Source organism: Capra hircus, unplaced genomic scaffold (genome assembly GCF_001704415.2).
Source record: "Capra hircus breed San Clemente unplaced genomic scaffold, ASM170441v1, whole genome shotgun sequence".
Lineage (NCBI taxonomy): Eukaryota > Metazoa > Chordata > Mammalia > Artiodactyla > Bovidae > Capra > Capra hircus.
This window is the reverse complement of record NW_017211929.1, coordinates 1,037-15,368: the sequence shown is the minus strand read 5'-3', so window position 1 is coordinate 15,368 and position 14,332 is coordinate 1,037. Positions and strand designations below refer to the sequence as shown.

Sequence of the window (14,332 nt, the reverse complement as noted above, 5' to 3'; positions counted from 1 at the left end):
CATTTCTCTCTTTGCTCCTGATCTTGATGGTGTAACTTCCGCCCCTCACAGGGACACCTCCTCCTCTGTCTAACTGACTTAATACAGCCTAACAGCTTCCTACAGATGATCACCAGCTCTCTCACTAGAAACCCACTTTCCACCCCATATAGCAAGTACCACTTTCTAAAATCCAGATTTGAATGCATCATTCACTTGCTTAAAAACCCCCACTGGAGTTCTCTTGTCTGGAGATCAAGTACAACTTCTTAGTTGTGGCATATATCAATTTGCCAACAAAGATCCATCTAGTCAAAGCTATGGTTTTTCCAGTAGTCATGTATGGATGTGAGAGTTGGACCATAAAGAAGGCTGAGCACCAAAGAATTAATGCGTTTGAACTGTGGTGCTGGAAAAGACTCTTGACAGTCCCTTGGACTCTAAGGAGATAAAACCAGTCAATCCTAAAGGAAATCAATCCTGAATATTTATTGAAAGGACTGATGCTGAAGCTGACGCTCCAATCCTGTGGCCACCTGCTGTGAAGAGCTGACTCACTGGAAAAGACCCTGATGCTGGGAAAGACTGAGGGCAGGAGAAGGGGGAAACAGAGGATGAGATGGTTGGGTGGCATCACTGACTCAATGGCCATGAATCTAAGCAAGGAAAGACAGGGAAGCCTGACGTCCTGCAGTCAATGGGTTCATGAAGAGTCGGATGTGACTGAGCGATGGAACAACAACTGGCTTCTTTAGAATATGGCTTCTCAAAGTCATACATGCTTAATAAATGCATCTGAGAGGCAAGAAACATCTTTCCAAGGCACCATCTTCATACACTTGATACACTGTGTATAAGTTTGCAGCAACTACCCATGCTCCTTGCCTGCTATCTCAACTTCTCACTGGCTTCTTCCAGGCCCTCTACTTTCTGCCTCCAACTTGTCTCACCTTTCTGTGCAACCTATGTGGCCTTTGTGATTCTTTGTCACCCACACCCACATTTCTTGTTTGCTCCTGTCTGAGTCTTCTCTTACGATGTACCCTCTCCTTGGACTGATTTCCTGACCTGTTGCCCAATCACACCCTTCTCTTTCAAAACCCACCTCCTCCCCGACTAAGCCCACGTGGCTCTCATCTCATTGTTTTTCACAGATTTCCCTGAAGACTTAGGTATTTAACTCTTCAGAAATATATTAATTCATAATGAACACACTTTCATGTTCTGTCTCACCCATTAGAATTCCCAGTGGATAGAAATTCTGTGCCTTTTATTCCTTAGAAGTCCTCTCACCCCCTCCCCCCACCTCACTCCCTCCCTCGGTGCCTAGCAGGATCTAGTCCCAGGCTCCACCTAGCCTAGAAAGCCTAGGGAGAGTTGCTAGTAGGCTTGAGTGCTTTTAAAGAAACATGACTACCCAGGGCAGTTCCAAGGAGTCAAACAGAACTTTGAGACAATCCAAGAATTGATATGCAGTCATCTTCTCTCTGTCTCTCTCAGCCCCACCAGTGAGGTCATAGCTTTCCAGATGTGAGATCTCCACATCTGGGTAGACCAGACCTCGGAACCTCTTAAGACTCTGGGTTTCATCACCCAGAGGAGAGAGAGAGAATAGTCTCTCTAAAATTGATGAGGAGCATTGCTCCTGTTAGGTGAGAACACAGCCGGTACTTCAGTTGGGGAGACAAGATGTGGAAAACTAGATGTGTTTTCCAAGGAGGAGAGAAGACAGTTGTCACTTACTCAGCGTTGTCCTGGTCACCAGCTTGAAGTGATGGAGTTCCTCAAACATCCTTTTAGAGATCTTCTCAATATGGAAGTGCTGGAGGATGCCTGGGGCCAAGCAAAAAATCAGGCAGGTGGTCAGGTGCTGTCTGGAACCAGCAACGCTGTTTTCTGCTTGAGCTAAGCATATCATCTCATTCCTGGGGCTTAGGAGTCTCAAGCTGGGCTGTGTAATGTGCTTAACCAGGAACTTGGTTGACTCGAGGGTTATAATTGACTGCTGTTGTTTTCTTGGCTCACTGACCTTCCGCCTGGTTCTCCAGAGGATGGAGATAAGGGAGACAGAGCTGCTGACCATGGGACCCATTCCTGGGGAAAGCCACGGGGAATCAAGCATGGGTGCTGGTTGGAGTTTCCGTAGCCAAAGGCAGTATTAGACATTTTGCCCTTGCCCCCCATCTGAGTTGGTTATGCCCCTGCCAAGCCACTGGGGCTGCTCCCCTGGCTCAGCAGTGAGAACTTGAAGCGGGCTTTGCACATGGGTCATTTGTGTAAATGGAGAAGCCATCCCACTTCCTAAACTCCCCAGAAAGCATATTTTCCTTTGGGAAACAATCATAGCTCCTTTTGCTTTCCCTTATAAAAATGGGCAGAGTGAAAATAACCGGGCTCCCAGTCTCAACCTTGCCCAAATAGCTTTCATCAGAATAATATGTGAACAATAGAAAACTGCCTTGCAGTTTAGGAGCAATGTTACCAGCCCACTTAAATCCTCCAGAGGTCTACAGGGAGCAGCGGACATGGAACCTGGGTTTTCCTCTGTCCAGCATGCACAGATCTTTGGTGACCCAGTGTTGTGTACAACAGGCTCTTTAGAGGTGATAGTAACCAGTTGAAAAGCATCCACACCCCTCTGTGGGGCAATGCCAGTAGGGAAGCCAACAGAACAGTGCTTAGTCCTGGTGACTAAGGAGCTAAGGAGTTAAGAGATGGCAAACCAACATGCCTAGGTCAAAAGCAAAAATAAACAGTGCTGAGCCTTATATGTGTGTTCTAGCATGTTTTTAAAGGGGTACAGAGAAGTTCCTGTTCTTTTGAGAAAGAAAGGAGACAAAAAAAGGTCCACAAATACTAGTGCGGTTGTTCCTCAAAAGATGGGTCCAAGTACTGCCTGTAGCAGCATCATCCGACTATTTGTTAGAAACACAAGTGTTTAGATACTCCCCTTGGCTGACTGCACTCAAATATCTTGGATGGGGCAAGGTAGCTGTGTCTCACCCTAGCACCTTGAGTGATGCCAAAACTTACTTGAGTTTGAGCACTCTCGAGCCTCAGGTGGGATCCAGTTGCAAAAGGATGTGTACTGTTTCCAAATTGAAATGTCACCTCTACACTTGGATTCCTTGAAAACTTGACCAGACTAGATCAGCCTTAGTCTTTTAGCTATGGGATGAATTGAATAGATGTAGGTTCACAATGAACAGAATGTAGCTTGCTTGGGTAGTTAATGGGAGTAATCAGGAAAGGAATGGGACCTCATGCCTGGATTGTCCCTCTAGTGAGACTATAATTTTCTTGAGGCAAGAGGTCTCAGTATGATTCAAGACTCTGCTTGGCACTGAATGAATGCATTTTCATGTTTGTTGAGCTTCATCTTGGAAACAACAGTAGATTACATTTGGGAAGTTTACAATCCCGGCTGTACACCAGAATCACCTGTGGAGCTTTCTGAACAAACCCTTAAGCCCAAGCCCCATTCCTGGACAGTCAGACTCTCTGTGGGTAGGATCAGGCATTTGGTATATAAAAACCTTCCCAGATGAGTCTGATGTGCAGCCAGGGTTAAGAACCACTCCTCCAGCCTTGGTTGTGTGAGAAAGACAACAGACCCTATGGTCAATACTTACTTTTTAGCCCAGGTCACAGTTAAAGGGCACAATAGCAACTGCATGAGTCATGTGTTCATTTCTAAGCAAATGGGAAATCTTCTGACTGAAACAGGGGAACAGGCTGAAGAAAAACGATGACTCTTCCCTTCCTTCCCTGTGTCCCCCTTACAAAAAAAAATAATAATAACAAGAGATTAATGTCGTCTGGCTCACCTTTTCGAATGGTCCAAACATGGACCTCTACCTGAGGCGGTCTCTCTGTCTCCAGTGCTATTTTTCTGGTGGTCTCCCCATCCTCCATGAATACAGACTCATATACAGGCATTGTTTCTTCTCCACAAAAGTAGCCTTTGCTGTCAAAGCTTTGGCCTGGAAGTTCTTCTGGAATCAGGAAGTGAGTAGAGATTTGTCATGGTTTTCCAAAAGTCAAAGCAAACCTCTGCATTTATGTAGCCTCAGCATTCACAGCGCTGCACAAGCATCAAAAGTGGACAATCTACAAGGACATTCCTACAGAGATAGAAATTCCACCAACATTTCACTGCCGCTGTAACAGTCACCAGATCACAAAAGAGCACATGACCTTTAAGTCTATGTGATGACAGAACACTGGCCCCAAACCCACAATGGATCCACCATCACTTGAAAAGTGGAGCTTCACAAAGAGGAAGAATGTGACCAGATACAAAGGTGCTGGGCACTTAAGGGAACAGAGGATTTTCCATGCTGGGTCAGGATCATGGTTGGCCTAGCTCAGTGTTGCCAACAGAGACCCAAGGAATGGGCTGATGGAAGGCCTCAGTTAACTTCCCTAACGTCATTTAGGTATACTTAGAAAACATTTATGACACTCATTTATGTGCATATACTTGCCCAAAGGATCTATCCAAATTGGGCTGACATTTCTGAACACTCTTTGATTTGTTTTCAAGGGGAATGCTAATACCAGATCAACACCAGTGCCAAAACCTAGATGTCAGATTAGTCATATGTACACTGTGCCAAACGAATGGTTGGAAGACACAGAAAAGTTGGTCAAATCCCTCAACTATGGATCATTTAAAGTATACACTAAATTGTTGGATTTCAACTTCCAGGCATAGGGATACCAGCCCCCTTATTCCTCCTGCTCTACGCTCCTCTTTCCTCAGCCCCCTACCAAAAGAAGTTGCCCTTGCTTGGTTATCAGTGAGTTAAGTTCTTACTGGCCTTGTAATGAACACCCTCTTCAGCTATGTATTTAAAGCATAATGCTCAAATCAGGAACAACAAAGAAAAGCCGAGGACACCCTGACAGATTTTGAATATGTGCAGAAGCCATCTGTAAGAATATCTGATGAAAGCATTGGGTGTTGAGTGCTTTGGACCCGTGACTTTAATTAGGGGGATTCACTCTTACCCAGTCACACGCATCTGGACTAGAGTTTGTATTCAAATTGCTATTGCATGTCTCCTGCTGACCTGATTACCTCTCCCATTCCCACCACCATTAGGCACTAGAAGGACAAAATCCTAGTCTTCTCTGGGTGATTTCAGGTTGTATTACACAATTTGCAGATTATCCTAGAGTCAAGCTTACTTTCCCCTTTTGTCTTTCTTTTCAGTAATTTAATTACTTGGTGGGCTGGTCTTTTTTGGTGAAATGCTAGGTAATTAAGGGATGTGTGCTAGCACTTTCCAAATGAGTGGAGGGGGGAAGAGGTCACGGAGTATACAGGAACCTCTGTGTATTAATTACCAGCTTTAGAATGAGAGTCTGGTTCATGTGTTAAATCCTGCTCACCAGCTATAGCTATAACTGCCATAAGAAATCCATGAAGGGACTGCAAGTGCCTATAATATGCTAAAAATTTCTCCCAGTGTCCTAAAAAGTCAGCCTGTCCCACAACCCCTCTCCTCCAAGAGCTTAATTTATTCACTACAAGGGATCGACAAACAACAAAATCCATTAGTGACTCATCCAGGCTGGCACGTGAAAATATTAAGAGTAAATAAACAGAGTGTGTCTTTTGAACTACCTCCTCGGCAACCTCTTCATTCCACACCCTTCACTTCAAGGTGCTTCCTGATCACTGCGTGTTCACCTACTTTCATTTCCTTCCAGGGAAGCATGACATGCCTGAAGTCATTTCTGGCCATTACCACTTTCCAAGAGAATGTTCATGTCCTGAGCTCTCCAGAACTAGGAAACCGAAAAACCATTCCTTACGGAAGTGGGGATGACTGACACAGGAGATGTATCAGTATTATCCCAGCCCGAGAAACAAGCTTGAAGTCTTAACCTTTTCCTGCTGTAACCCAAAAGGAATGTGTCATTATAGGAATTCTGGGTATTGGGGTAGTATGGTGGGGTTGAGAGTGAGTTGGGGAAACTTCAGGCAGTAGAAGTCCAACACAACTCCGAAGATGGCCACTGATATATAAAGCAAGGCCAGCCTCCACCAGAACAAAGACAAGAGAGAGGTGAAACTCACATCCTACATTTTGGCCTTGCTTTGTTACTGGAGGGCCCTGCAATCGTTTGTTCTAAGAAAATTTTTGACTGAATCATTTGCAAATTTTCTCTCTTTTCTGTTCTCAGCATGAATAACTGAATTTACTCTTCTTTCTTCTGTCAATATCTTCCCTGCTCACTCCTTTATTCCTTTTCTTCTGTGTTCTGTGTCATTGTCTAAGAGGCTGAGGATGTCATGACTTCACCTTTTCACCCCTTCACATCATTCAGGACTCTCCTCAACATCATTCTTCATAGAAGCTGACCCTTACCAGTCTTTTGAAAATGCTTCACCCTGCCTGTTCCATTCACCTGATCTCTGTGTTTTTTTTTTTTTTCTTCTCAGTGCTCAGCACCACAGAAAATTACCTTATTGTTCTGTGTTCATTGTCTTTCTTCTCCTGCCAGGATGTAAGGAGCATTGCTGGCAAGTAGCCTGCATCTGTCTGCTTTATCTCCCTATTCTCAGTGCCTGGAACCATGTCTTGCACACAGTAGGCACAGAATATGTGTTTCCAGATTGCATGCTGCATGAACAAGTGCATGCTCCCTGAGGCTCTGAAGTCACCTCCATGGCTAGTGACTCTTGGAGGGAAACATGACTATCAGAGGAAACTTACAATTCACAGACACCTGTGTGTGGCCTACTGAGGGCAGGTGACTGAATGGGACAAGACACTCTCTCCTCCATGTTGCCCAGTAAGTCTGCCATCTGTACATGTCTGAGCAGTGCGGGAAAGTGGGAAAAGCCACTCTTCCAGAGAAACAGGTTTAGTCAATGAGACTCTTTAAAGATATTGCCAATTGGGATTCTGAGAGCAGTTTTAAAAAATAAAAGCCTTTATTTTTCTAGTTATAAGAGTCATACACATTTACTGCTGAAAATTTAGAAAATGCAGATAAACAAAAAGAAGAAAATAAGAATTGCCCATCATCCAGTCACCCTAAGATGGCCACTGTTACATTCTGCCATATGTCCTTCCAGTTTTTGTTTTTTTTTGGTCTAAGCATATTATCAATGCTATTCATAAACACAAGTAGTGGGATCATAACTACATATTCTTTTGTAGCTTGTTCTTTTTACTTAATAGATGTATTGCAAGCATATTTCTGTGCCATTAAATCTTGTTCTATGGTGATTTTTAATGGCTGTATAATACACCACAGTGCAGATGTACTGCAATTTATTTAACCATTTCCATACTGGTGGACTTTCAGGTTGTCTCTAACATTTCACTATGGTAAACAGCACTGTAGTAAAAATCCTTGTTTGAATATATCTGTATGTCTCTGATCACTTTCTTTGGATTTCTAGTAGCACTGCTTAGCCAAAGAGTGTAAGGTGGGACACATGTACAGCCATGGCTGATTCATGTTGATGTATGGCAAAAACCACCACAATACTGTAAAGTAATTAGCCTCCAATTAAAATAAATAATTTTTTAGAAAAAGATAAGCATAAAGATTTGAATAAATGCCACTAGTCTGAAAGGCAGCACTTGTTCTGTGTCCTTCCCTCTTATTTGAATCACCTACACCTATCCAATCCTAATCATACAAAGAAATGGGATTTGGTTTGAAGGTGTGAGATTCAAATTGGAATATTATATAGCAGGAGGGTTTAACTTACCTGCGTAGTCTAGGTAAATATTAATTTGTGTCTGAAATTATCTTGTTCTATTACTTTTACGATTCTAGGTGTTAGACCCTTGACAGGAGAGAACACTGTATTGGTGGACCTACTTCTAAGTGACACTAAAAGGCTTGGGGTTTCCAGTGAGATTGTAAACTTGGAAGTTATAAGGTCATCGTGGCTGGGTGGCCGCCATGTTCATATCCATAGAATGTGCTCTCTCCCTGTCCCTACTAAGTATCTCTCATCATCAACCTTAATGCTCCAATCCTCCACTTCATATCAGATAGCTCCTGGCCTTCCTACCCACATGTTGCCCCCTGTTTACTTTGGAAGATGAAGGTTTTTACATTAAGAAAGATTCTGTTTTGTGCTATAAATCAGTGCTTCTCAAACTTTAATGTGCATTGGAATCACCTGGGCAACCTTGTTAAAATGCAGTTGGTCTGGGGTGGGACTTGAGAATCTGCCTTTCTAACTAGCTCCCAGGCACTGCTGGTCCAGAAACCATACTTTGATTAGCAAGACCATAAACCAACCTGAGCCTCCAGCAGTGGTTCCCAAAGTTGTCTGCAAATTACAGACAAGAAGGCCTGGGGGGTCTTCTAAAATTCCAAACCCCAGGCTACACCTCAAATGACTTAAATCATAATAGCTGGGGATGAGACATAGGTATTTTTAGAAGCTCTCTGGGGGATTCCAATGTGCAGAGAAGTTTGGGAACCATTGGCCTACATGAAGATACTCAAAATACATATATACATTGACTAAGTTCGTGTTTACCTGCTACTCATGAGGAATTGCCTAAATTGAATAAATGATTTAACTCTTTGCCTACATTTTAAAACATTTGTTCTTTTTTTTTTTTGAATCTATGTTTACAATAATGCTTTGCAGGTAAACATAAGAAATGATAAATTCATGTGCCTGGAAGTGACTAATTCATTCAGTCTTAGAAGGTTAGAGCTGGAAAAGCCATAAGAAATCTGTTCTAACTCTCTCATTTTATAGAGAAAAAAACTGAGGCTCAGAGAGGTGAAGTGACTCATTATAGGTCACATAGGAAAGCAGTGGCAGAGCCAGGGCCAGAATGCTTGACTACCAATCCAGTACTCTGTCAACCCCAATAGTATGGACTGTGTTTTTCTCTAGCTCATGTGTCAAAACCACCATTTAACTAATAGATTGCTTTTACTAAAACAAACAAACAAACAAACACTTCACATCTTCTACTGGCCTGGAAAAAACAATGGGCTGGAAGCGACCTGGGTTCCAAGCCTTGGTTTTATTATCTATTTCTGTGACTCTGGGCAAGTCACTTCACTTTATACACCTTAATTTTCTTTTCTTTAATAGGGAAATGATAATATCATAGGATTTTAGTATTGGAAGGAAGCTTGGATATCAACTGATCCGGCACATTTCCAAAGTCACACCGCAGCTTAGGGCCGGAACCCACTCTCCTTCCACTGTACCTCACCCATTTCTAGTCCTGTCTGCAAGAGAAAATGGAGGTAATTGTGCTTTGACAAGTTAAATGGTGATATTAACGAAGGAGGCTATTGTCCTTCCTAATAATCACAACAACCTAACTTCTCTAGGATTTAGAAAAGCAAGGTTTAAGTTCAGTCCTTATGGCTACATGGGTTCAGAGGTGTGGTAGACACAAGCAAATCCCTAGCCAATTTCTGGTAAGTCAGTGTCTTCCAAGCAACCATCTTATCAGCCCTTCAAAAGGGGAGCAGATGTAGCTCCTTTTTAGCTATTGGTAGAACTATTACGGTTACAATTACATGGCAGGTTTCTGATGCTCAAAGAACATTGAGGATGACTATGTGAGGAATCTTGGTCAACCGAAGGCAGGGCTTCCAACCAACGCACCTTTTGCCTTTTTACCTGGACACACCTTGCAGCACTTTCCGTCTATTTTTTGAGGATACTTGCAGGGGTATCGATTGGGGCAGTGGATTTTCTTGCACTCTTGCTTGGTGACATTACAAGTGCACAGCACACACTCCACAATGCCAAATGCCCGGAGGTTTGGGTGCCAGGACTCGCCATGGGAATAGGTCTTTCCATTGGAAACACACACTGGAAGAGAATGCAGGACTGGAAATTAAAGGCTAGGGAGCTGAAATGGGCCCCTGTCCTCAGAGCCCAAGCCCTGAACCCCTTAAGACATCAAGCATCCTTCATTCTTGTCGTGGCCATAGAGATAGGTTCACAGAGCAGCTTCTATAACCAAAAAGAGCGTGGGCCTTGTTCCACTGTCAGCAATTATTCCAGATCTTCAACAGGCCTCTGGATGCCCACAAGGGCTTGACACACAGTAGGCCATCAATAAATATCTTCTAAATGGAGGAATGAATGGATGTATGAAAGCAGAGTTCTGTGTGTCCTGGGTGTCTGATAAGGAACCTCGGCTAGAATGATGCATTCAGACTTGCAGTTCCATAGAGGATTGGGATGGCCCAGGTGGATGTGCTTCTAGGCATGAAAATCTCCCAGGAAGGTTTGTTGCCCAGGGGGGCTAGAAGCAAACACTACTGCTCTTCTCAAAGTGCTGAGTTTTTCCAGATCCTGAAGCAAATCCCTTCAGGTCAAATGCTATGAGAATCTGATCTAGTAACACAGGTGGGTATGGAGATTAATAGTGCTAGCTTACTCTCTGACATGGGAAAGAAAGTGCTGAGACAAGATTGAGAGGAAAAGGACCCACCCCTCCTGGGTAAATGGTGGAAGGTAGCCTTTTTTGCCTCTAATTTTTTGGTAATATCCCATCTCTTCATAGTGGCTGTAGAGATTTGGCTACAGTGAATCACTTCCTGCCCTCCAGCTACCCTTTGGTGGTCTTACATTTATTGAGTGGAAGAGAAGTCACCAGCTTCCAGGGTTTTTTTTGGTGGTGGGGGTGGAGCTTGCAAGAACAAGCATTTGGGCTGCAGGCCGTGGGGCCTATGAAGGGAAAGGGTCAGAGGAATAACCTTCAGTGCAAACCAACCAAAACATATCTGACTCCTAAGGTAAGGCACAGAGCTGGGCTCTGGTGTAAGACCTGCCCATGCTGCAAACAGGGAGGTCTGAGAATGAGTTCTCTCCTTTTGGAAAGTGCCAAGACATTCTGGAGATTTCCAGCCATGACAGGGACTGGGTGTGTTTCTCATTATTCCCATCATCTCATCATACCCGGGGAGACCTGTAGGCACTGAAATCAACAAACATCTCTAGGGTGGGTCCTATCACTTAAGGAGGGGCAAGGGTGGGAGAAGGAGCCCCAGTTGGGGCGTTTCTAGGAACTGAATGATTTGGCTGCAAGACAATGGCCTCAGAAGGATGACTCACTGGGCTATTTCTTTCTCTTCAAGTCCACTGGGTCACATTAGGAAATATGGACGATGTTGGCTGCCTTTTCTTATCCTCTGTAAGAGCTGCTCTAGTACTAGGCACTCTAACAGGTCAATCTATGTAAAGATTTCAAAGACCCTAAACCAGAGAGGAACTGAATTACAGAAAGATAAAGTGAGGATGGAATCACAGGACAAGATGGACCAGATGTGTTGTTCTCTCTCCTGTCCATCCCACTTCTCTCTCCTCGCCAGACAGTGGCATTTCCTCCTGGACAATGTGATCACGTGGGTGCAGATTCTGCTTCAGGAAAACTTAGGCTGGACTCAAGAATGATGGGGTCTTATTGTTTCTCCTCTTGGGGTCTAGCAAGGGATGGAGGAGATGTATCTCAGAGGAGTATGCTGTCAGCAGGAGGGACAGAAGCACGGCAGGCAGGACCCACAGTGATGGAGAGCCAGGTTACCTCTCCCCTAAACATCTGGACTAGGGGAATCATCCAGACTAGGTGAGAGCCTACACTCTGAAGGGTGATACAGTGAGATCGATTCTCTAGGGTAAAACGCAGCCTTCTCACCAACAAATTCTCAAGATGATTTTGAGTCATCCAACTGGGGTGTTGGGAGTTGGAGGTGAGCACAAGTGACTCTCCAGTGAACTATAATAGGAAAAGGTCAGGAGAGAACGGCTGAGTCCAAATTAATGGGGGTAACGAATAAATGTAAACCAGCTGGGGCTTTTGTAGGACACGGAGAAATGAAGGGATGAGCCTTCGCCCTGAAAATGAAGAGGTCTGTGGAAATTATGGGATTTAGGATTTTTCAAAGTCCATTTCCCCTCCTGTTTTTTAAGACTTTGAAATTCTTTCAGAGCAAATGGAGTCTATTCAAGGCAATTTAAGATTGAAAATCAAACTGCATCTTTACCTAAACTCCTCCTTTAGTAAATTCATATCAGAATGCCTTGGAATTTCAAAATAATAAATTTCAAATCAAACCCAGATCAATAGTAAATATTTCCAATTCTGCTAATACATCACCATTTTTTATTAAGAGTTTTATTTTGAATGTTCTTTTAAGCCTCTTAGTTTCAAAAGCAATTAATTTTTTTTAAATTTGTAATCTGAAATTTACATCTAACTAGTAACAGATGTGATCAACTAGCTTTGGCCTGACTAGCTTTGTTGAGATTTATAGTAGGAGTTCTTTTAACGGATTGTTTTTCACCCATGTTATTCAATCATTCGGTTTAATAATTTATTACTTTTAACCCATTCAGAGAACTGCCTTTGATTTGTTTTTCTTTTAAAGGAAACAAAACATGTTTGTGGTTTCATAATAAGGAACCAGCTGAGCTTGTGCTCTGATGAGCTGGTTGACAGGATGCCTAGAAAAGTAAGAAGCAGTCAATTATTTGATTGAGTTTCTCCACCCACCCCACTACTTGTGGGGTAGGGAGGTGTGGTGCAGGGTCTCGGTGGAGAACTATGTGCAGGAGGGAATGGGGCCGTGTGGGTACCTGCTGTAGTCAGCTGGTCATCCGAGTGGGCTACACGGTGGTACTAACCTAATCAGTCTGCCTGTGGCTCAGCCAGGAGGTTTCTGGATTTCTCACTGGATTACTCATTTCTAAGCATAATCTCCTCCTATGAATTAGAATCCCTGTGTATGGAGCCTGGAATAAGTACCTTCAACAAGAGTCCCAGGAGAAGCTGGGGCAACGAGGGGTAAGAATTGCTATTTCTAAGGTTCGGATGAGAAAATTTAGAAGTGTTCAGAGCTGAGTACCTTAGATCGGGTGTCCGGCTGGAAAACAAACCACCTTTCATCTTGTTAAAGCCCCAGTGAAACTTCCCAAATGACTTTCAACCTCCAGGGGCAAGGGATAAAATGCTTGATGGTGCATTAGATTCACTGCTTTCTCACCTTTTGTCCTTAGGTAAGGACATATATGCCTGAAATATAAACTATGGCCTTTGGACTGACAGTCCCCTGGAGCTGCTTGTCCACGCTGGCATGGTAGACTGGATGGTAAGTGATCCATGTGGGAATGTCTGATATGCACGGGATAAAGGGCCCTTTCCCAGCTCCAGCCCTCCAGAGGCTGGGGCTGCTGAGGCCCCAACTGGGTGTGGTACCAAAGAAGCCTGTCCCTTACCTTGTCCATGCTTGTGTTTGTTATTGATGACGATCTGCACGATGGTCCCTGAGGCTTGCTGCGAATCCATGAGTGCTCCCCGGTGACTTCTGGCCCCGGGAAAGCGGGGCAGACCTCCAGCCTGTCGGCTCGGTGGAGGATCATAGTGTGAGCGGTGATAAGAATGCCTCTGTGAAATGACAAAAGGACAAACTCAGCCCCGTCCGATTCTGCCCATGAGGAGACTAAGACGGATCTAGCTACCTTAGAGGCTGTGTGATGAGTTTTGGTGATGAGCTCTAATCTTAACTCCATGTCCACCCAAATCCAATAGAGACATTGGGGTGTGTAGGACCAATAGCACAGGTAGCATGCTGAGATGTCTCTCTCCTGGTAGGAGACCAGACTAGATTCACAGACTAGCCTCGAGGGAGAAATAATCCCCCAGGGTAAAGTATCTTTCCTGTTCCCAAGAATCTCACCTTTGGGTTTAGGAAGTTAGACTGTTGCCTGCAATACAAGGCAGAGAGTGATAGAGGCCAAAGGAGAAGGATAAAATGCTGTGCAAATTAAGACCAAGACAGAGAGCTTGTAGTCGGGGGAGAGTTTGCAACCTGGGCCATGAAGGGTAAGTAGACTTTTCACAGGCAGACTTGGTGAGGAATATTTCAGGCAGAGATTTCCAAGTTGAGAAGGTGTAGCAGAGAACATAGAATCCATAAAAGGGAACAGTTGGAGGATAACATTCCAAAAGTGGGTTAGAGCCAGACCATGGAGGACTTGAAATGACAGGCTAAGGGGCGAGAACTTTATTTGGTAGGCAATAGAAGTGAGAGTGTAGAAGTCTTTCAGGGATTTCTTTTTTTTTTTTTTAAGTATGGGGAAAAAAAAAAAAAGCTGTGTTTCAAAACACTGAGTCCTGATAATGTGTAGGGTGAACTGGATAGGAAGAAGAGGCAGGAGACAAGTCTCATCTGAATAAGAGGTACTGACATGCACGCAGATGCAGGCAATGAGGTTAAGTCATACAGCAGGGCACAGATACCCCAGACATTTTATGGACAGAAGCAATGATTGTGTAGGATGATACTAGAATGTCAGCTCCAGAGGCGAAGACTGCTGTATCCACCG

The 14,332-nt window shown here is 43.9% G+C and overlaps 1 protein-coding gene across 1 annotated transcript; it reads right to left on the bottom strand.

Moving 5' to 3' along the window:
* Positions 1-1,722: 1,722 nt before the first annotated feature.
* On the bottom strand, positions 1,723-13,391 carry LOC102183132 (chordin-like protein 1; the record flags this gene model as incomplete). The annotated part of the gene is given in 4 exon segments (XM_018045460.1): positions 1,723-1,812; positions 3,807-3,974; positions 9,602-9,811; positions 13,223-13,391. Coding segments are annotated over 4 exon segments (637 nt in total), but the record flags the coding sequence as incomplete, so codon positions are not given.
* Between the last annotated feature and the right edge of the window lie 941 nt (positions 13,392-14,332).